Source organism: Eschrichtius robustus, chromosome 20, assembly GCF_028021215.1.
Source record: "Eschrichtius robustus isolate mEscRob2 chromosome 20, mEscRob2.pri, whole genome shotgun sequence".
Classification (NCBI taxonomy): domain Eukaryota; kingdom Metazoa; phylum Chordata; class Mammalia; order Artiodactyla; family Eschrichtiidae; genus Eschrichtius; species Eschrichtius robustus.
Window position 1 is genome coordinate 66,498,144 of NC_090843.1, and position 21,034 is coordinate 66,519,177.

Here is a 21,034-nt window from a genome sequence, read left to right on the forward strand (position 1 = left end):
CTTCTCCTCAGGAAGGCGTGAAGCAGTGTGACTGTGTGTGTGTGCGCGTGTATATTCACGTGTGTGCGCGCATATGCTGCTCCCACGTGTGTCACAGGGCGCGGGGTGGACAGAGGGCAGGCGGGCTGAGCCCAGGCGTCAAGCTGCTCTCAAAGCCCAGGACCACGTCCCTGGACCACCTCAGGAGTGCTCTCATTTGGACACCAACCTGCACTACTGTTTAGTATTTTTCTTTACATCAACTTACCTTTTCTTCCAGACCTACGCGCTAAATTTTTCGGATTCTGACTGCTAACACTGTATCTGAGCAGTCACAATTTGTTTTTTTGGCCACACCATGCGGCTTGTGGGATCTTAGTTCCCTGACCAGGGATTGAACCCGCACCCCCTGCAATGGAAGCGCAGTCTTAGCCACTGGACCGCCAGGGATGTCCCGCATTCACAAATTTTTGATACTACATATATTTTATATCTGTATTAGCAGTGAAACCTATACTTTAGGAGCACTTAAACCTGAAAATACGTTAACTATTGTAAGCAGCAGCTACACAGATAAACACAAGATTATGCAAATCATTCATCCGGAAGCCACCTGGCATACCTGTGTGCACCAAAGGTTCACACAACACACTCTGGGAGGTGCAGACAAGAAGCCTGATGCGCCATCCTTTCACCATCCCCTGGCTAACGGGCCCTGTCACTTTCCCAGGCTGCGGGACAAAGCCCCACACGCTGTGCGGCTCCAACACCGGAACCTCCTGTCCCCCATCTGGAGGCCGGAGCCCACCCAGGTGTCACAGGGCTGGTCCTGCTGCGGCCGTTGACGGGAGAGTTGCCCCGGCCTCGCCCCCAGGGCTGCAGACGGCCATCTTCCCTTGATGCGTGTCTGTCTGTCCAAATCTTCCCTTTTTATAAGGACACTGGTCACCCTGATGACCTCATTTTCACTTGATCATGTCTGTAAATCTCCAGATAGGGTCATGCTTAAAGGTTCTCGGGGTCAGGACCTCAACCCATGAATCTGGGGGCACACATTCAGCCCAGAGCACAGGTCCTCCCGAGTCCATTCTCGCTTCAACGCGGTCTGAAGCCAAGTTAGCTTCTAACAAGCTCCCGCCCAAGACAAGCGTCTGACCCGGTGTTCAGTGGGCCCAAGGTGGCAATGGGGACATCTTGGTGCAGTGTCCACCGGTCACCAAGCCCACGGCAGCACCTCCTGGCAGCACGGACCCTGTACCTGGCGTAGCTGCCTGCCCGATGCTGTCAAAGTCCCAGCACATCTCTGAGCTGCACAGATGCGCTTGGGATGCAAAGCCTCATCCGACACGTGGGCCGACGCCTCCTCCTCCAGCTGTTTCCAAATTCTGCTCACCTGAGCCCAAGGGGCCCTGGGGGACGCTTCTGGACCGTGGTTGGGGGGGTGGTGAAGGCTGCCGAAAACACAGGGAAATGTGTGCCTGTCTACGGCTTTCCACAAAAATAACCTCTTTTTTTTTGTTGTCAGTTTTTCAATTGGTGTTTAGTGTAAGTTTATGTGGCAGGTTTTTTGTTGTTTTTTTAAATTTACTTTTGGCTATGTTGGGTCTTCGTTTCTGTGCGAGGGCTTTCTCTAGTTGCGGCAAGCGGGGGCCACTCTTCATTGTGGTGCACGGGCCTCTCACTATCGCGGCCTCTCTTGTTGTGGAGCATAATAAGCTCCAGACGCACAGGCTCAGTAGTTGTGGCGCACGGGCCTAGTTGCTCCGCGGCATGTGGGATCTTCCCAGACCAGGGCTCAAACTCGTGTCCCCTGCATTGGCAGGCAGATTCTCAACCACTGCGCCATCAGGGAAGCCCTGTTTTTTTTTTTTTAAAGACCAGGATCCCTTGCTGCAAAGAAAATCCGAAACTCTAAATACCATCAATTTTATCCACGTTCTGTGTTCTGCTGGTCCTACTTCCAAAATACACTGATCCCCGCCACCTGCCACAGCCCGGAGCCCAGCTCCCGCAACGCCAGCCCCGAATCTGCCCTGTGCACCCTGCCCAGGGCTCAGCAAGCTCCGCTGAAAAGGACCAGACAGCAGAGACTCTCGGCGACTACTCAGCGCTCACCCAGCCCTGCCGCGCTTGTGCCCAGGCAGCCAGAGCCGCAGAAGGCAGTGGGTCAGACTAGGCTCCGCTGACGCGGCTCAGACCAGGCACCACAGCTCGCCGTCCCCGCCCTGCTGCACCGCAACTCGGGTCTTTACCTCCAGCTTTACTGAGATATAAATGACACGTAACTTTGTGTGAGTTGCCAGGTGATACATTTGTACATTGTAATACGCCCCCCACGTGGCATGAGGAACTCCTCCACTCCAGACCACAGTCACCCGCGTGGTGAGAATGTGTAAGATCTACTCTCTCTGCAACTCTCAAGCACATGACACGGTATCAGGACGTGTCAGTCTCACCCCTGGGAGTCTGTGCCCTTTGGCCAGCATCTCCCCCTTTCCCACCCCCTGGCAACCACAATCTACTGTTTCTCTAGACACTGGCCTCTTTGTGTGTCTCTACTGTTTTCTGAAGAGCTGTGTGCAAACAGCATTGCCTCACTCCCGCCCCGTCTTCGGTACTGCTGTCCTGGAAGCCCACGATCCGTCACTACTGTTTCTGCTTTAGAAACTCAGTAGCGTATAGAATGATTAAAATTAACAAGAACAGTGCTTTTTAGATCTACCTTCACGTCTAAAAATCTTCATTTTCTGTGTGCAGACCCAGGTCCGTCTAGTATCTCTCACTTCTTCTGTCTGAAGAGCTTCCTTCAGCACCTCTTGTGCGAGTCTGCAGATGATGAATTCTGTTTGCTTCAAAAGTCTATTTCTGAGAGATTTTTCTGGGAAGACTCTGGGATGCCAGTTTTTTCTTTCCAGCATCTCAGAGACATTGCCCCACTCTCTCCAGCTCCCAGAATTTCTGACAAGACAGCTGCTATAATTCCTACCTTTGTTTCTCTGCAACGTGTGCCTTCAAATTTTTCTCTGTATCTTACTTTTTAGAGGTTTGAATGCGATGTGTCCCGGAGTTTTCTGTTGTGGGTAGGTTTGTTTTGTTATTTACCCTGCTTGGGGTTCTCTGAAATGTTCGGATCTGTAGCTTGATGTTTTTCATTATAAAATTACTGGCCGTTATCCCTTCAAACTGTTCGGTACTGCCCCACATCCCAGGTGCCCTATTCTTTCCGTTTCCCCCTCATTCTTCTCTTTGTTCCAGTTTGGGTGGCCCCAGTGCCTCTTCCCTCAGCTGTGAGGTCACTGACGGGCCTGCCAGGGACATCCCTCCTGTCACCACGATCTTGGCTCCCAGCACCTCCATCCACGCGGCCCCTCCTCACACAACGCCCATCCCTCTGAAGGCCCCCGTCCGTTCCACACATTTTCCCTGAGAGCCGGCAACACGTTAACCCTAATTATCCAGAATCTCCGCCTGACAGTTCCCACATTCAGATCATCTCTGGGTCTGGTTCTGTTGCTTTGTCTCTTGGCAGTGGGTGTCTTTACTTGCTGTTTTGTGTGTCTTTTGGTTTTTGGGTTTTTTTTTACCAAATGCCAGACCTGTGTGGGACGGCAGAGACTGACATACCAAGTTTTTATGCCTGGAATTGGCCGGCCTTTCTCTTCCAGGCCGTCAGCGAGGGGGCCGAGTCACAGGTTGAGCTGGTTGGGTTCTGTCGTTGCTGGGATCACCCCCGGGCCCCAGTGGCTTCACCTGGCCCCGTGGGGTCACGCTCTCAGGTAGGGGCTGCTCCCTGGCAGCCGCGCGCCTTCCTGCCCTTCCTCGGCAGTAGACGCCCCTGTCGCTCAGTGTTTCCCCCCCTGGGGTCCCGTCCTGCTTGCCCTCCCCCCCGCCCCGAGCCGCGCCCCTCCAGTGCCCCTCCCTACCCGGAGCAGGAGCCCACGGTACTCCTTCCGATGGAGCCTCAGGGCTACACTGACCCTGTCCTGCTGGGCGTCCAGACACGCAGACCATCTCGCGCCGCACAGAGCCTCACTCCCACCCACCACAGTGGAGACTTCTGCTGCCTGGATCTGGTGAGCAGACAATTTAGTAACAGTGAACTAAATAAGCCCCAAGATGAAAAGAAAAAATGGTACAAACGAACTTATGTACAAAACAGAAATACAGTCACAGATGTAGAAAACAAACTTACGGTTACCAGGGGGATAATAAACTGGGAGATTGGGATTGACACATACATACTACTATATATACAACAGATAACTAATAAGGACCCGCTGTAGAGCACAGGGAACTCTACTCGATACTCTGTAATGAGCTACATAGGAAAAGAATCTAAGAAAGAGTGGATACATGCACGTGTGTAACTGATCCACTTTGCTGTACACCTGAAACTAACACAACACTGTAAATTAACTGTACTCCAATAAAAGTTAAAAAATAAACAAAGATAATTTACAAAATTTAATATCAATCCATCCATCACAAGAAATAAAGTGCCCCAAACTCAGGGGTCCCCAACTCAGTGGCATTCCTGGGGATTCCGTGCTCTGAAGCAGGAAGACAGGGCACTGCATCTCCCACACCCTCCCGAGAACAGGCAGGCCTGCTGGGTTGAGAGGCAGCACAGACCATTTTGGGTGTGTTAATTCCATCCGTCTACACAGGCAGCATGTGGCTCCCAGTTAAAGAGGGGCCTGAATGAGTTCGAAAATGCTGCACGACCACTGAGCCTGAGGATGCAAGAGACCTAGTAACTCAACATCCGCGGCAAATGAGGATGCGTCCCAAGCCTCCAGCAGGGACCAAAGGACACCTGCACAGATCTTCCAAGCACAGCAAACCTGTCCTCCTCCGTGGGTGTTTATCCACCGCAGAAAGAGCCCCCGCTACGCGGGCTGAGCATCTAACCCCAGACATCAGTGACCACATGGCCCGAGGGCCCTGAATACAGCTGAGTGCTGTCGACCGCTTGGTCCACCTCTGGCTGTGCAGCAGTGGACACTCACGTGCAAAGGTACAGCAGGAGCGGGCGGCCCTGACGTCCACAGCCACACCTGCTGCACACCCGCAAGCACCCCTGTGACCAGGGACCCGAGGACCATCCTCGTTTACTGTAACTTTGTTTTCAGAGTTACAGTAAATGAGGAAGGGAAGTCCTCGCTCCAAGCAGTGTGTCTGGTCACCCACCTCGTCTGGAACGAGACGGGGCCAAAAGTACTGATCCACGTGGATTCCTGGATGATGCCGACACCTGGCTGGACGGTCAAAGGTCTGGAAGCAACAGGATTTAAAGATTAGCGACAGAAGATCTGGGTGGGGACAGACCTCTCAAAACGGGCACAGACTGTGCTCACCAAGGAGAAGCCCGACAGAGGACACTCACCGCCAGGTGGACGAAACAGCCAGTTGTGGGAGCGGACAGCTCGCTGACACCCCCCGCCCCACTCCATGAACAAAGGGCCATCGAGATGGGGACGGGGCGGTGTGAACGGGCTCGATGTCAGGCCCTGGCCCTGGCCCACCAGCTAGCCCTGCCGGGCGCCCACGTGGCGACGGGACCGGCACCGAAGCCCGGGAGCAGCCGGCCACCTGCTGGCAGGCCCGCTACACGGAGGCCAGAGACGCGTCCTCACGGGAACGAACCCGTCTCCTGGGCGCGGAGCTGCCTGCCCTGCCTGTCGGCACCACCCCAGGCAACGACGCTGCACAGCCCCACGGGACACAGAGCAGGGGCCTCGTGTCCACGCGGCTCCCCGCTGAGACGCAGGCACGAGTCTGTCTGCCAGGACAGCTTAGCGCTTTTAACCAGAGCCTGCGACCGGAGCGTGCGGGTCCTGGGATGGAGGGGTGGGGGTGGGCTGGCGCTCCGCAGCTTTACACCAAGAGCCCCATCACGCGTCTTCCTTCCAGGCCCGGAAAACTCTGGCGGGAAGGCCTCGGAGCCCCGGGGGAGCTGCCTGCAGGCACGCAGCAACGATCCTCCCGAATGTGGAGGGACCCCCGGGGAGGTCTGCTGCTCTGGAACCCAGGGGCACTCGCTGGCACTTCCTGGTGTTTCCGCATACGGGAAGTGAAAGAACTCGTGACAGAGGCTTCCAAAAACAGCACACTTCAGAAATGAAGGGTGGACCGGGGGGTGGGCACAGAGTCGGAACAGCACTGACCAGGACGGGGGCCTGCTCTCCGACCACACCCTCCGCCTTCTCAGCACCTGGGGAGCCGCACACCCGTATCCCCGCACCGCATCCCAGGTCCTGTAATCAAACTCCAGCAAGGGTTCCTGTGTTTAAAGAAGCCCCTCGGGTGACTCTTAAGTTCATCAAAGTCTGACAGCCCACGGTGTCCTGAGTCCCAGGTTTGTCACCATCCTGCCCCCAGGAGGAGGGGACGCAGGGGGCATGGACTTCCCGGCCCAGGGCAGGTCTGGGCTGGAACAAACCGAGAAGGGGCTGGTATCACAGACAGGACTCGGGTGCTAGTAAGGGAAGACGGGCCAGTTTTCAGAATAAAATGTAGCTTTATTACGACACAGGAAAAGACTACAAGCCATTAGGGAGAAGAGCCAAACAGTCCCTCAAAACAACAGGTGAAAGGGACGCGGAAACATCCCAGTAATAAAATCCACAGCACAATCATCAGAATCTTGTTCTTACGATTTCTGTTTTCAAAGTTATAGTAAACGAAACAGTCACTTGAATTGTCAAGAGAACGGCAATTTTATACGACGAAAGCATCCACACCGAGCAGAACTACAACAGCACGAGTATACATGATGCAGAAGGAGCGTCCTGGACATTCTGGCGCCGACGGGAGGCCCGAGGCGGCCTGGAGAGGGCCGGGCCCAGCCCCCCCGCTCAGCACACCCAGGGAGGAGAGCCCACTGTCTCACTGTAAAGCGCTGACACGGCAGCCAACGTCTCACAAACACAAGTCCAACGTCTCACAAACACAAGTCACTTTAAACACACTAGCCGGGGAGGAAGGGTCGCCCAGGATTCCTTAGTGGTCTGGACGTCGACATGGGTGGTGGTGTGAAACAGGAAACCATTTTCCTGTATTTAGTAGCTGCATCGGGAGCTGAAAGAAAATAAATTCCCCAACCCATCACGCAGTTCGTTGTTCCTGACGAGGTGACGTCAAAGCAGGACCTCAGGCGCGGGACAGGGGGTGGGTGCGCGTGCAGGCAGCTGAAGCCTCACCGCCCCCCACCAGGTAGCTCTTCCAGTCACAGGGGAATCTCAGCAGCAGAGAGATAAGTGCTTAGAACACCAGGCCAGAGGGAACAGAGGGTTAACTTGGACATAAAAGTCCAAAAAAACACCCAGAAAAGAGCAACGGCCTCACTGTCTCCTGAATCTTCACATTCTTGGAGCAGCGGAGCCCTGGACGTGAGTGGGGGGCAGGGGAGGGGTGCAGGGCTGACCAGACCACAGGTGACCCGCCAGAAACCCCGCGGCCAGTACATCTACTCTGTCCCCCGCTCCGCACAGAGGCCCAGGGCCCTCAGAGCAGCCACGGCGGACGGGCCACGCGGGGCAGGCGCCTGGGCGGCGTCGCAGAGGACTCTGCCGGGTACGACGCCCCCGCTGCAGGACCCCAGCATCTTCCACAGGGAGCAGGAGCCGCGCCGCGCCCAGACCCGAGCAGCCGACGAGCTGGACTGGTTCACGGTCTGTCGGCTGAGAACCGGCACACGTTTTCAAACAGTGAAAAAAGTTAAAATTCTGTGACGTGGGAAAAGTATATGAACTTCAACCTTCCGTGATCGTGTAAAGTTCTACTGGAACACAGCTACGCTCTTCCACGTTACCTGCAGCAGAGACCACAGGGCCCACAAAGCCAGAAGCATCTACCACCTGGCCCTTGGTGGAGAGTCCGCTGACCCTGCCGCAGGTGAACGTGTCTCTCTCCAGGAAAGAAGCCTCGCGGTTCAGGGGACACTGGCTCGTCCCCCGTCTCTGGGCTGGAATCTCTCAGAAACGGACAATCTAAGTTTGGCTGCGAACAGACAGATGCATGCGAGACAGCCCACAAGGAACAAGGATGCCGCACCTCCCCCACCAGCCCCTCCCACCAGCTCAGTCCCAGCCTTCTGTCCTGCGGCTACCGGAACGCAAGGCAGGGGCACCCAGAGCCAGGATGCGGCCCCCCTGGAGGCCGCCCGCATCATCCGACACACCCGCCGCCCAGCAGCGACCAGGGGAGTTCGCGGGACAGGTGGCCAGGAAGGAAACACGGGAGGGAAACAGTGAGACCACTGGCAACGCTTCACTTCCTAAAAGATTAAATACGACAGAGACCGTTCCCAGCGCAGCCTGATCCTCCTCCACTGAGCCTGGCAGCTCTGACCAGGTCAAAGACGCCTGGGGGGCGGGCGGGGGCAACAAAAACAGCACGGAGGAAAAAGCAAGATCCACTCTCCAGAATAAAAGGAAAACGATCTAAACTTCAGCCTGAACCCAGTAATTCATTCACGTTACCATCATTACGTTTATGAGATTCACCATCATGGAAAAAGAGAGAAAGGGGGACAATACGCAAACGCCTATTTCTAGGAAACGGGGATTTGCTTCCACGTGCAGGATGGCGCCGCTCGTCTGCAGGACAGACGCGCTCGGAGGCCCCACGGGGTCTGCAGCTCCGCAGCCTCCGGGGCTCACGCCCGAGTCCGCGCTGCGCACGGACACCAGACTCACCACGAGAAAGACCCGCGAGGGCTGCATCTCCTCCAGCTCCTGCTTTCTGGGCCACAGCGTGGAACGGCTGGCGCGGGGGCTGCGCCTGCCCCGGCTCGCGGGGGACACAGGAGACACTCCGGCGCACGTCTCCTCTGCCCCCCCCCAGCCCACCTCTTGCCAAGTGTCCACACCACGCGACCCCGGGCGCCCAGATGACTTCGGGGGACTTGCCGGTGCGCCGACAAGTACTGGCTACTCGTACTCCAGGAACTGTTTGTGATAGAACAGCAGGTACCTGAGGAGGAGAGAGGACACAGCACGCTTACTTCCTCCTCCCGAGGGGTCGGAGCAAAACCGCCCTGACCAGGACAGCCGCGCTCAGCCTGTCACCGCAGAGAAGAGACGGCAGGGAGGCGGCAGGGCCCCCAGGCCACGAGCAGCCCGGCCTCTGTCCACCTGCTGGGCCCTGGCTGTGGCCGCCCCCCACCCCTGTACATGGTCCCTCTCAGAAGGACGCCGGCCCGGGGTTCCAGCCCCAGTCCCCCGCCCGGCCTCCTCACGGCCACCGCAGAGTCTCTCAGGGCTGCCCCACTGCTCGCAGCTCCAAGCCCAGACGCCTGCGGGAGCTCAGGGCAGATGGTGTGGGGCAGGAGCCCGGCGGACGGCCTCAAGACCGAGGGAGGCAGCGACGAGCAGGAAGGAGCGAACGGGGCACAGAGGGGCGACACGGCCCCGGGGACGCAGGGGACGCACCCCTCGCTGTCCAGCACGTCCGCAATGCTAGCCTTGGTGATGATGGCGTCGTCACACTTGAACCACTGGTCCTTGTGCTGCCGGATGAAGCTGGTGTAGTGGCCACTCTCCAGGGTCCCCTGGTGGTTGACCACCGCAAACAAGGAGTACCTGGTTTGGGGAGGGTGGCGGGGAACGGAGGTCACGACCCTGTCCCCACCAGGGACCACAGTCCCCACAGGGCAGCCGCCCAGGAGCACACGCTGCTAGGTGGCGGGAGCGCGAGGGGAAGGGGCACAGGCCCGCCCGGGGGGCGCTGTCGCCGCTCCACCCTCCCCGCCGCCGCCACCAGGAGGCGCGGGAAAGGGGGGCCTCACCGCGACGCGGGTGGGGGAGGCCCCCCCCGCCCCCCGCCGACAGAGGGTCGGTGGCAGCACGACAAGAAGCAGGGCAGCGGCCAAGGGCAAGCAAGCCCGGCCGCTGCCCCCCACACGCAGCATCTCCTGGGAGACGCAGGTGGGCCTCCCGCGAAGCCCCCGGCCCCACCCGCGCTCGAGATGCCAGGAGGCACACAAGGTGCCACTTACTTGTTATCGTTACTGAGACTGTCCACCGGCTGCTGGTACTGTCCGTTCATCCTGCTCTCCTTGCTGTAACCAACAGCGCAAGCTCAGGCTCGATCAAAACAATTCACTAACGACCCGCGGTTCAAAGGTATTGTGGGCACCGGGGACGCGCGACACCGGACGCCGTGCTGGTGCAGCTTCCACGGGTCCGCTTCTCCCAACAGCTCCATCTCAGGCAGAGATGACCCCCGAGTTACGGTGGGGAAACCGAGGCCCAGGCTGGGAAGCGGACTGCCGAGATCGGGGCTCAGAGCCGGCCCAGACCCACGTCTCCCCGCCGACCCCCAGGCAGGCAGCCTCCCCAGACCCTCCGGGGCCCCGCCAACACTGGACTCAGGCCTCTGTTGCTTTAAGCCGCCCCGCCTGTGGTTATTATTCACTACAGCAGCCCTCCTACCAGGAAGCCTCCTGGTATTTTGCAAGGGTAAATTTCAAGCGGTCCCTGATACAAAGACTCCAAAACAAGACAAATGAAATCTACAACCACAAAACCACTGTGTTGATTTGTATCCAATCTCAGTGCCTGTGGCTGAAACGCCTGAAATGCTGCTCTCAACCAGCTGGTAGGAGGACAGCCTCCCACACACAGGGACGGTCCTGGGATGAGATCAGGACAGTGAGGTGTCACGGACGAAGTGACATCAGGGCCCACTGGGGCCTCACCAGGGACCTGGTGCCATGCCCACCCGACCACAGACACAGAGGACGAACCTGGAGGCCATGAAGGGGGTCATGTCCAGCTCCAGGGGGAAGGACACGTAGGTGGTGATCTTGCGTCGAAGTTTGGCCGAGTGTTCGAATCGCTGCAGAAGTGGGGGTGGGAAGGCTGTAGGGCTCCTCCAACAGCACAGCCTCTGTGGCTCCCTAAGTGGGCCTTTCCTGCGTTTTCTGAACCGCCCTTGGCCAGAGCTAGAGCTCAGAGTCACCCACAAGGCTCAGCCCAGCCCTGAAACAATGGGCCCAACAGCAGGTGTGGACCTAGCACAGTGCCCAGTGGGAGAAACAGGCAGGGCTGGGGATTTGGTTTTTGTCTTACATCTTTAAAGGGTCATGAAATAAAAGAATGAGCAACAGAGACTGTATGATTTACATGTAAAATCAGATCGCAAATACCCAAGACCAGCAAACACACCATCTCTGCTGCATATTCTTCCACAATACATCATACACATGATTCACATTTGCTACTGGCCCTTCACAGGAAAGCCCTGCTGACCCCCAGACTAGACCTTAATGCTAAGGGTCCTTGCTTCTAAGTAAAAGAAAATCAGAAAACTTGGGGTGAGGACAGAAGAACTTGGAGGGGAGGAGCAGTAAATCCCTAACCACCCCCCACCCAGAGTAACTCACCCTATTTTCATTATGAAGCAATTACTTTTTGACTCACGGGCAAACCTCCCGGAGACAGACACGAGCAGAGTTATTTACAGGCACCACCCTCGTTGCTCCACAAGCACAGATGGACTCTGCACACCCACCCCCCCTCAGGCCCTGGCCGTGCTCAGGGAACTCACTTTGAGATGGAAACAGGCCACGATGGGCAGCTTCTTCATGGTGAGCTGCTTTGTGGACTCCTGGTAGCTATGGCAACCGCTACACTTGATCTTGGCACTGCTTCCTAAGTGCTCTGGTCTGGTAAATCTGCAACGCAATGAAAATATGTATTTTTAGGAAAAAAAGATGGGAGCAGTAAGAGAGGAAAAAGAGAAAAGTTATTTTACCACTTGCAGGGGGTTCACTTCCTTCCTAAAAACACACAGGGCTTCCCTGGTGGCGCAGTGGTTGGGAATCTGCCTGCCAATGCAGGGGACACAGGTTCAAGCCCTGGTCTGGGAAGATCCCACATGCCGCGGAGCAACTGGGACCGTGAGCCACAACTACTGAGCCTGCGCGTCTGGAGCCTGTGCTCCGCAACAAGAGAGGCCGCGATAATGAGAGGCCCGCACACCACAATGAAGAGTGGCCCCCGCTCGCCGCAACTAGAGAAAGCCCTCGCACAGGAACGAAGACCCAACACAGCTAAAAATCAATCAATCAATAAATAAATTTATTAAAAAACACACACACACACACATACAATTAGGGACGTTTGTAACTTTACAATGAAAAAGCTATTCCTTCCTTTCTCTTCTCTATCACTTCAAAAAATACTTATCCTCAACTTTTTTGGAAAATTAAAGTCTGGTGGAATCAAAATAATTTTCTAACTACCGTAAGACCCAGCAATCAAATTTGTCCCTGAAAAGTGAAAACCAGCATTCACACAAAAACCGTACATGAGTGGCTACTGCAGCTTTATCTGTAGAGGCCAAAAAAAACCCTGGAAGCAATGCAGATGTCCTTCAGCGAATGAGTGGTTAAGCCGGGTACACCACAGAATACTAGTAAGCAATAAAAAGGAAACAACTGGTGATACACACAACCTGGATGAATCTCCAGAGAATAAGAATGAGTGAAAAAAGTCAATCCTGAAAGGTTACACGATGTATGATTCCACGGACATGACATTCTTGAAATGTGGAATCTCTAGAAATGGAGAACAGATTTGCGGCTGCCAGGAGTTAAGGAGGCAACAGGGGTGGCAGGTGCAGGACGTGTGGTTGTGAGGGACCCTGCGGGGATGCGAGCGCCCTGCATCTTGACTGCAGGGATGTCGAGATCCTGCTGACCGTGACATTGTGCTATAATTTTACAAGATGTTACCACTGGGGGAAAAACTGGGGAAAGAGTACACAGGATCTCTCTGGATTTTATCTTACAACTGCACGCAAAACTACAATTACCTCAAAATAAAAAGTTTAATTAAAAACGTTTTCATCACCTTCAGAAAAGGCCACGAGCCACAGCAGGAGAGCGGCCCTACTGGGTGTGACTCTGGCTGTTAGTCACTAAAGGCCGTGGACCTCCAGCCTCTGCCCGGGGTGGGGGGCGCTCAGGGACAGAAACAGCCCGTCTGCTGGCCATCCCGTCTTCCCTCAGCTTTCATGCGGGAACGTGGGGCCCTGGGGGGCCTGGCTTTACCAGGACTTTCCCCGAGCAGCCACGAGCAAGGGCCCCCTCCCCACAAGGCGCGGACGCCTCACCTCCGCAGGCAGTCCGTGAGGGTCGTGGTTCCCGACGCGTGGCTCTCTCCGTTCACCACGCTGCCCTCGCTCCCAGGGCTCAGGGGCCAGAAGGGGGTGGAAGAGCCGGGCAGGTCCAGGCTGATGTCCCAGAAGGGGTCGATGGTGGTGGAGACCCCGCTAGGAGCAAGCAGGGGGGACACGTGAGCACCACGGCCCGGGGGCAGCGCAGCGACGAGGCCCCGCGACGCTCGGCCAGCAGCACCGGGGCTGCAGAGGCCGCACTTACTGGCACACTTGGCAGGTGACGTCGGACTGCAGCCCCCCCGTGAAGATCTGGTCTATGATGCAGTTGCAGTGGTTAGGGTTGCTGGCCTTCTTCCCGTTATCGTCACCTGGCAAAAGACGGCGGCCCTGTGACCCTGGGCCCCCAACGGGCAGGGCTGGTGCAGCGGGGGGCCCGGGTCTCCACAGGGGCACGGGAGGGACGCGCCACGCACTTTCAGTTTTTTCCCCTTGCTCCTCCCTGCGAAGAGCTCCCTGCCGCCCGTCTGGCAGGCGCAGTAACAGGCCCTGAGAAGCAGCCCCGCCCTCACCTGCGCAGCCCTCACCTGCGCAGCGCTCACCTGCGCAGCCCTCACCTGCGCAGCCCTCACCTGCGCAGCGCTCACCTGCGCAGCCCTCACCTGCGCAGCGCTCACCTGCGCAGCCCTCACCTGCGCAGCCCTCACCTGTGCAGCGCTCACCTTTGCAGCGCTCACCTGTGCAGCCCTCACCTGTGCAGCGCTCACCTTTGCAGTGCCGGTGCAGGACGTCCAGGGCCGCGATGAGGAACTCGTGCGCGTCCTGCTGCTCGTAGCCCGCCAGGTGCCGGGCGTGCGTCCACACCAGGTGCAGCAGCTTGTATGGGATGTGGGGGGACCGGTGCCCCGAGTAGAACTGCTCGGAGAGGAGAGGCACCCTCGTCAGGAGCACGTGCCTCCCTCGAGCACAGACGCCCACGTGCACGTCTGCCAGCCGGGCGCCCGGCACCTCCTCTGGCGAGCGCAACCCAAACAAGTCATTTCCTTTCCTTTCCACGCAAACTGTGTTTTTACGTGGACTTTTCGAATCTGCTCATAGTTTTCTCCATTCCCACCATCTGTTCTCTAGAAATAAGCCAAAATGATGAACGGCGACAAACTTTTGTCAAACACACACACATACACTAAAAGGTAACTTGTGCCGTGTGAAACGCGTACCCCCATAAACCTGAACCTAAAAACCAACCTGACAGAGGTGAACTCACCACCAACAGTGCCCTAGTGAGGCCCCCCCCCCCATAAGCCCGTTCTCCACGGCACCCGTGTCCCCGTTTTGGCCCAACGATATCATTCAGCTTGCTTACTCCTGTGACCCCAGGAGCCGCTGTCAGGCTAGGCTGTAGGCATGTGGGGACTGGCTAAGCCAGGCCAGGAGTCGGGAAACTTCTGAGAAGGGCCAGACCGTGAATCATTCCAGCTCCGCAGCCAGACGGGCTCAGGCGGCCGGGGCCCAACAGGGAAACGAGAGGATGTGATCAAAGGCTGACAAAACCAGACCCGGCCGAGTCTGCTGGCCCGGGGCCGACACCTGAAGAACCCCTGGCTCCCCACAGCACCCGAGGGAGCGGCTGGGCTGCAGTCCCGCTCTGAGAAGGGGGGTCCCGCCTGCGAGCCCATCGGGACAGAACCTGATGTCCACGGCAGGGGCCCAGAGACAGAGGCCTCTGGTGACACACAGTCAGCAGGGCCGGCGACAGGAGAGCCGCCCGTCCTGTGGACAAAGCCGGAAAGCGGCAGGTGACGGGGAGGGGCCGGCATCTGCCACGTGCACCCGCGAGGCAGCCGCGAGCCTCTGCAGATGACGCAAGTCCCTCACCCGATCCCTCTCGGGAAGGACGTGCAATCCCACAGTCGGCACGTCTGTGCACGTTCAGAGCCCGCCCCGTGACGGCCCGGCCCCCTCCCGGCCCAGGCGCACCTCCTGGAAGAGGGAGGACATCTCGCAGACCAGGCAGGAGCCGGGGCTCTGCATCTCGCAGCGGTGCCGGTCAGACAGGAAGAAGTCGCGCAGCAGCGGCGTGTGCGTCAGCGCCTGCACGATGCAGTTCATGAAGCACGTGTTCCCCAGGTTGATGAGGCCGCGGAGACCTGGCAGGCAGAGCGCGGGGTGGGGCTGTCAGGGCCCCTCCCTCGAGAAGCAAGAGGACGCAGAACGGAACCTCCTTCTAACGCCTGTGCCCCGCCCGCCTGTAGGAAACGTCCGAGGCATGCTCGCGCCCACCCCCACCAGCCCCCACTGCCCGAAGGCTCCCAGTAACAACAGGGCAGGTCAGGGAGGGGCCTCAGCAACAAGCTGACAGCCTCGCTGCACCTCCTGCGGCAAAGCCGGAGAACGCGCCTCCACCCGGCCGCGCCGGCCCACCTATGGTGCAGTTGGACGTGATCTTCCGTCGCTTGGGGTTGTGTTTCAGCAGCTCGAGCTCCCGTTTGGTCGGCTCCCACGTTGAAAACTTCTCCCCGACGCCTAAGTGGGTGGAAGGTGCCGTTAGCTACGTTCTGATCGTGTGTCTACGAACCAGTGTGGTGGCAGCACAGTGTATATCAGGTTGTATTTCAAAGGCGGGCAACGTAGGGTCCTTCTAAGACCCTCTTCCAGACACCTGAAGGAGCTTCTTTCAGAGAGCGTGCCGTGAATAAACCACATTCCCAGAGGAGGAAAGGAGAGTGGGACCTTGGGTGACAGCTGCCCCAGCACCAGTGTCTCCTCAGCCTTAATCCCTCCCTGAGCAGAGGGGCCACGGCACCAGTGCCCACAGGGAGCGCTGGGTGGCGCTGGGGATGAAGGGTCGGCCGTACCCACCAGAGGCTTAAACCAAGGACGGCAGCAGGGCCACCTGCACCCCAGTGCACGGCCTACTCCTCAGAGGCACTGGTTCCACGCACCTAGAGCTCAACACACTCTGAAAGACGCACGAGCCTGCTGACAGAGGGAACTGCGGAATGATTTCAGAAGAATCCTACTTTTTCCTGGGACGTGCATTTCTTGGCCCTGTGGTTTAACTGTTCTGCACAAAGAAATAACATCCTCAGCCTTAGCCTCACCTGCAACATTACTAAAGTTTGGAGGCGGAAGAGAACAGGAAGTGTACTAAAGAGACTCTTCTCCAGAAAAGATGGGCTCATCGGCTCTAATGACCGACAGCCCTGGCTTGTGTTCCATCCTCTAACACGGCACGTTTATAAAGAAGCACAATTAAGACAAAAAATTGTAAACCAGATGCTGGGTTGTATGTTCCCTGTGGAGAGATGGTCACAGGCCAGTGGGGCTTTCTACACCTATTACTGTTGTGGCCCATGACCGTGTGCTAGAAGTGAGAACAAAAAAGAAAAAAATATCACGGAAACCAAAAACAGGTAGCTGAACAAAAAAGAAAAGAGCTGCGTTAACGTTCACGTGTGCCGCTGACTATGTCCCAGCGAAGGGACGGGAGTGACGGCACGGCTCCACGGCCACCGCGCAGACAGTGGGACACACGTGCCGCCCCTGCCCCGTCCCTCGCATGGGCCCCGCGCCCTGGTAATAAGGGCGCCTTAGCGGGAAGGGCACTAGAGGAACCTCTTGTCCTGATGAGGCGACTCTGGGCGGGCTCCTGGATGGGGACTGGTCACCAGAAAGACCTGGGAAGCTTGGAATTTGCAGCACCCGCACGGCCAGCCCCAACTCCTCCAGAGAGGGGAGGGGGCTGGAAATGGGGTTAATGATCCATCAGGCCTCCAGGAAGAAGCCCCCATAACATCCCAGTAGCACGGCGTTCGGGGAGCGAACCAGGTGGGTGAACATTCCACACCGAGTGGGTGATGCACCCCAACTCCATGGGGACCCTCCCCGGCCTTGCCCCGTGCTTCTCCCTCTCCATCTGGCTGCTCATCTGTGTCCTTTATCACATCCTTTAATAAACCAGCGAACGTCAAGTGTCTCCCTGAGTTCTGTGAGCTGCTCTAGCAAATGCTGCAGCTCAGGGGCGTCCTGGGAGCCTCCGATCTACAGCCAGATGGTCAGGAGCACAGATGAGAACCTGGACTTGAGACTCCGGCATCTGAAGTTGGGGAGGGGGGTCTCGTGGGGCCTGACATCTCCAGGCCGACTGTGTCAGAACTGAGTTGATCCACAGGACACCCAGCCGGCACCACAGGGAATTTCTCGGCGGGGAACTGACCCTCCCAAAACACACCTGGTGACCAGAAGTGCCAGGTTTGAAGGGTTTTGTGCAAGTAAAGGAGACTCACGGGAGAGAAACACTCATCAGGGAAGAGCTGGGTTGTTCCTACACAGGAAGGAGAGCCTGGAGTCCTCCCTTCACGGCTACAAAGGCACCGCACGGGAAGGAGAGTATGCTCCTGAACTAAGCTGCTTCAGCGGTAGATTACTGTATTTTTCATCTGGAAAGTTTAATTCTGTGTTGACACAGATTTAGCATAACCTAACCAGTTAAGAGGTTTTTGTTTTTGTTTTTTTCCAGTTAAGAGTTTTAAAAGAGATTCAACAGTAATTTAATGAGAAAGTAGTCTACCCTCCTGGAAGGAATCAGCATACACATCCTACAGTTACTGAGGAGATGCTTTCTGGGCAGCTACCAGGGACGTGGGAGCACAAAACCCCTTGTCCACCAGACGGGCCAGGGCCCTGCGGACACTGTGTCTGGTTCAGCCTCGTATCTGTAAAAACGCCCGTCGACCGGAGAGCGTAGGTTGGGGGCGTCTCTCTCAAGCCCGGCTGAGCCCTCAGAGCAGCCGCAGGCCTGTGGGCACCCGGGCAGGAGGACGGACCCAGGAAGCTGTGGGCACTGCACCTGCCTCCCCTGGCCCCCCGTGAGCCTGCAGGAGGGAGCAGGCAGGTGTAGGGGCTCCTGCCCCTCAACACACCCCCCCCACCTCCCTCCCCACCTCAACTATGCCCTGACAGACAAGGGGGCAGGGAACGCAGGACTAAGACACAAGCAGGCATGCAGATCTCAGGAAAACCAAACCTTGCATTTTCCAAGCTTTCCGCTGTTCCTCTTTGGCAATGATTTCTATGTCTTTGTCATAAATGTAATCCTGACACAAAAAGCAGTAGATACCTCCATACATAAGCTCTATGGCTGAAAAGAGAAAAGAGGGAAGAGACAAAATTTAATTAAAAATCGAAAGGTAACGCGCTTCAGGACACAAATTAAACACGCAAGTTTCTTAGGCATTTCACTGCACCATTTCTCAAAGCAGAGAATCCCATTATTACAAAAGGTTGTCCCCCCCCACTTCAGATGGTGTATCCTAAGCAGATGAGGCATGTGAATTATTTTTGGAAGCTCCGGCCAAGGGTTGAGGAACCTGAGGGAGAAAGAGGTGCCACGACCATACTTTACGAAGGACCCGGCCCCCAGGTACCAGGACCCTCCGCCTATCCTCTGAAACAAGGGAAACTCGCGTTCGTATCAGCCCACGAGGACTCGTGGCGCCCAGATGGGCAGCACAGCCCCAAGCAGACAGCCTGGAGGGCGTGCCCAGAGCTCCCGGTGAGCGGATCCTGCGCTTTCTAAACTGTATCCTCCACGAAAACAGGCATGAAACCCAGCCCTTAGTTACTTCCTCACGAAGATAAACAAGAGAAAAGTCCTCGAAGCACCTGGAAGGAACTCGCTCAATTCAACAATTAAAAAGAATTCCCCTTACCCTCAGAATGGGAGAAAATATTTGCAAACGCATCAACGGACAAAGGATTCACCTCCAAAATACACAAGCAGCTCATGCAGCTCAATATTAAAGAAACAAACAACCCAATCCAAAAATGGGCAGAAGACCTAAATGGACATTTCTCCAAAAGGAGACATACAGATGCCCAAGAGGCACGTGAAAAGCTGCTCAACATCACTAATTATTAGAGAAATGCAAATCAAAACTACAATGAGGTACCACCTCACACCAGTTAGAATGGGCATCATCAGAAAATCTACAAACAACAAATGCTGGAGAGGGTGTGGACAAAAGGGAACCCTCTTGCACTGTTGGTGGGAATGTAAATTGATACAGCCACTATGGAGAACAGTATGGAGGTTCTTTAAAAAACTAAAAATAGAATTATCACATGACCCAGCAATCCCACTACTGTGCATATACCCAGAAAAAACCATAGTTCAAAATGGTTGAACTAGGGGACCTCCCTGGTGGCACAGTGGTGAAGAATCCGCCTGCCAATGCAGGGGACACGGGTTCGAGCCCTGGTCCGGGAAGATCCCACATGCCACGGAGCAGCTAAGCCCATGCACCGCAACTACTGAGCCTGCACTCTAGAGCCCACGAGCTACAACTCCCGAAGCCCACGAGCCACAACTACTGAAGCCCTCACGCCTGGAGCCCATGCTCCGCAACAAGAAAAGCCACCACAATGAGAAATGAGAAGCCTGCATACCACAACGAAGAGTAGCCCCCACTTGCCACAACTACAGAAAACTGGCATGCAGCAACGAAGACCCAACGCAGCCAAAAATAAATAAATAAATTTATTTAAAAAAAAAAAAAGAAGGTTGAACTATGGACACATGCACCCCAATGTTCACTGCAGCACTATTTACAACAGCCAGGACATGGAAGCAACCTAAATACCCATCAACAGACAAACGGATAAAGAAGATGTGGTACACATATACAATGGAATATTACTCAGCCATAAAAAGGAACACGATTGGGTCATTTGTAGAGACATGGGTGGACCCAGAGACTGTCATACAGAGTGAAGTCTGAAAGAGAAAAACAGGTACTGTATATTAACACGTATATGTGTGGACTCTAGAAAAACGGTTCAGATGAACCAGTCTGCAAGGCAGAAATAGAGATACAGATGTAGAGAACAAACATATGGACACCAAAGGGGGAAAGTGGCAGGGGGTGGGGGGATGAACTGGGAGATTGGGATTGACGTATATACACTAGTATTGTACAAAATAGATAACTAGTAAGAACCTGTTATATAAAAAATAAATAAATAAAATAAAATTCCAAAAAAAAGAGAGAATCCCCTTGACTCAGACTCACCAAGCGACAGCAGACGTCTGCCAGGCGACGGGACGCAGCTCGGAGCACAAACCTGGCCCCGCCACCGGCCGGCTGCGCACCTCTGAGTTCACCCACATCCCCTGTGGTGTAACAGGGGCAGCAACAGCACTGACACAGGTCTGCATGGTCACTAAGTTCATACAAACAACTAAGCGGCACACACCTCCTGGTAAACGGTAACGTCTTAACAAGTCACAGCTTTTATCATGTTTCATGTCTTTTTATTTATTTGGGCTGTGTTGGGTCTTTGTTGCTGTGCGCAGGCTTTCTCTAGTTGTGGTGAGTGGGGGCTACTCTTCGTTGCGGTGCACAGGCTTCTCATTGCGGCGGCTTCTCTTGTTGCGGAGCACGGGCTCTACACACGTGGGCTTCATTAGTTGCAGCACGCGGGCTCAGTAGTTGTGGCTCACGGGCTCTAGAGCACAGGCTCAGTAGTTGTGGTGCACGGGCTTAGTTGCTCCGTGGCACGTGGGATCTTCCTGGACCAGGGCTCAAACCCCTGTCCCCTGCATTGGCAGGCGGATTCTTAACCACTGCGCCACCAGGGAAGCCCCCATATTTCATGTCTTAAGGTACAAAGACACAGGTCAATGATACTTTGGTGGATCAAAAGCAGATCTATCAAAACTCAAAGCAGCAATTTCAGAGAATCCCAGGCCTACCCCTGCCCCTCCCTAAAAACCTACAAAATTCCGACAAAGTCTTTGCAAGTCCATGTCGAGGCTGCTTTGGAGACCGGTGCCAGCTGCCCTGGGTTCTGCCTGCTCCTGAGCAGTGTCACTCCTGCGCCGGGGACCAGAGCGAGCTGGCAGAGGCAGGCTTACGGTGGGGACGAGGGA

The 21,034-nt window shown here is 56.0% G+C and overlaps 1 protein-coding gene across 1 annotated transcript in view; it reads right to left on the minus strand.

The window, feature by feature from the left end:
- Positions 1 to 6,479: 6,479 nt before the first annotated feature.
- The window catches only part of USP22 (ubiquitin specific peptidase 22), a 32,216-nt gene continuing 17,661 nt past the window's right edge, over positions 6,480 to 21,034 (minus strand). The window contains exons 3-13 of the mRNA XM_068530610.1: positions 18,131 to 18,244; positions 15,526 to 15,627; positions 15,082 to 15,251; positions 13,872 to 14,019; positions 13,370 to 13,475; positions 13,102 to 13,260; positions 11,533 to 11,659; positions 10,730 to 10,821; positions 9,980 to 10,042; positions 9,414 to 9,563; positions 6,480 to 8,955 (exon numbers count right to left, since the gene is read on the minus strand). Coding sequence (XP_068386711.1) covers positions 8,913 to 8,955; positions 9,414 to 9,563; positions 9,980 to 10,042; positions 10,730 to 10,821; positions 11,533 to 11,659; positions 13,102 to 13,260; positions 13,370 to 13,475; positions 13,872 to 14,019; positions 15,082 to 15,251; positions 15,526 to 15,627; positions 18,131 to 18,244 — 1,274 coding nt within the window. The 3' untranslated portion in view covers positions 6,480 to 8,912. The remainder of the gene's footprint in view (positions 8,956 to 9,413; positions 9,564 to 9,979; positions 10,043 to 10,729; positions 10,822 to 11,532; positions 11,660 to 13,101; positions 13,261 to 13,369; positions 13,476 to 13,871; positions 14,020 to 15,081; positions 15,252 to 15,525; positions 15,628 to 18,130; positions 18,245 to 21,034) is intronic.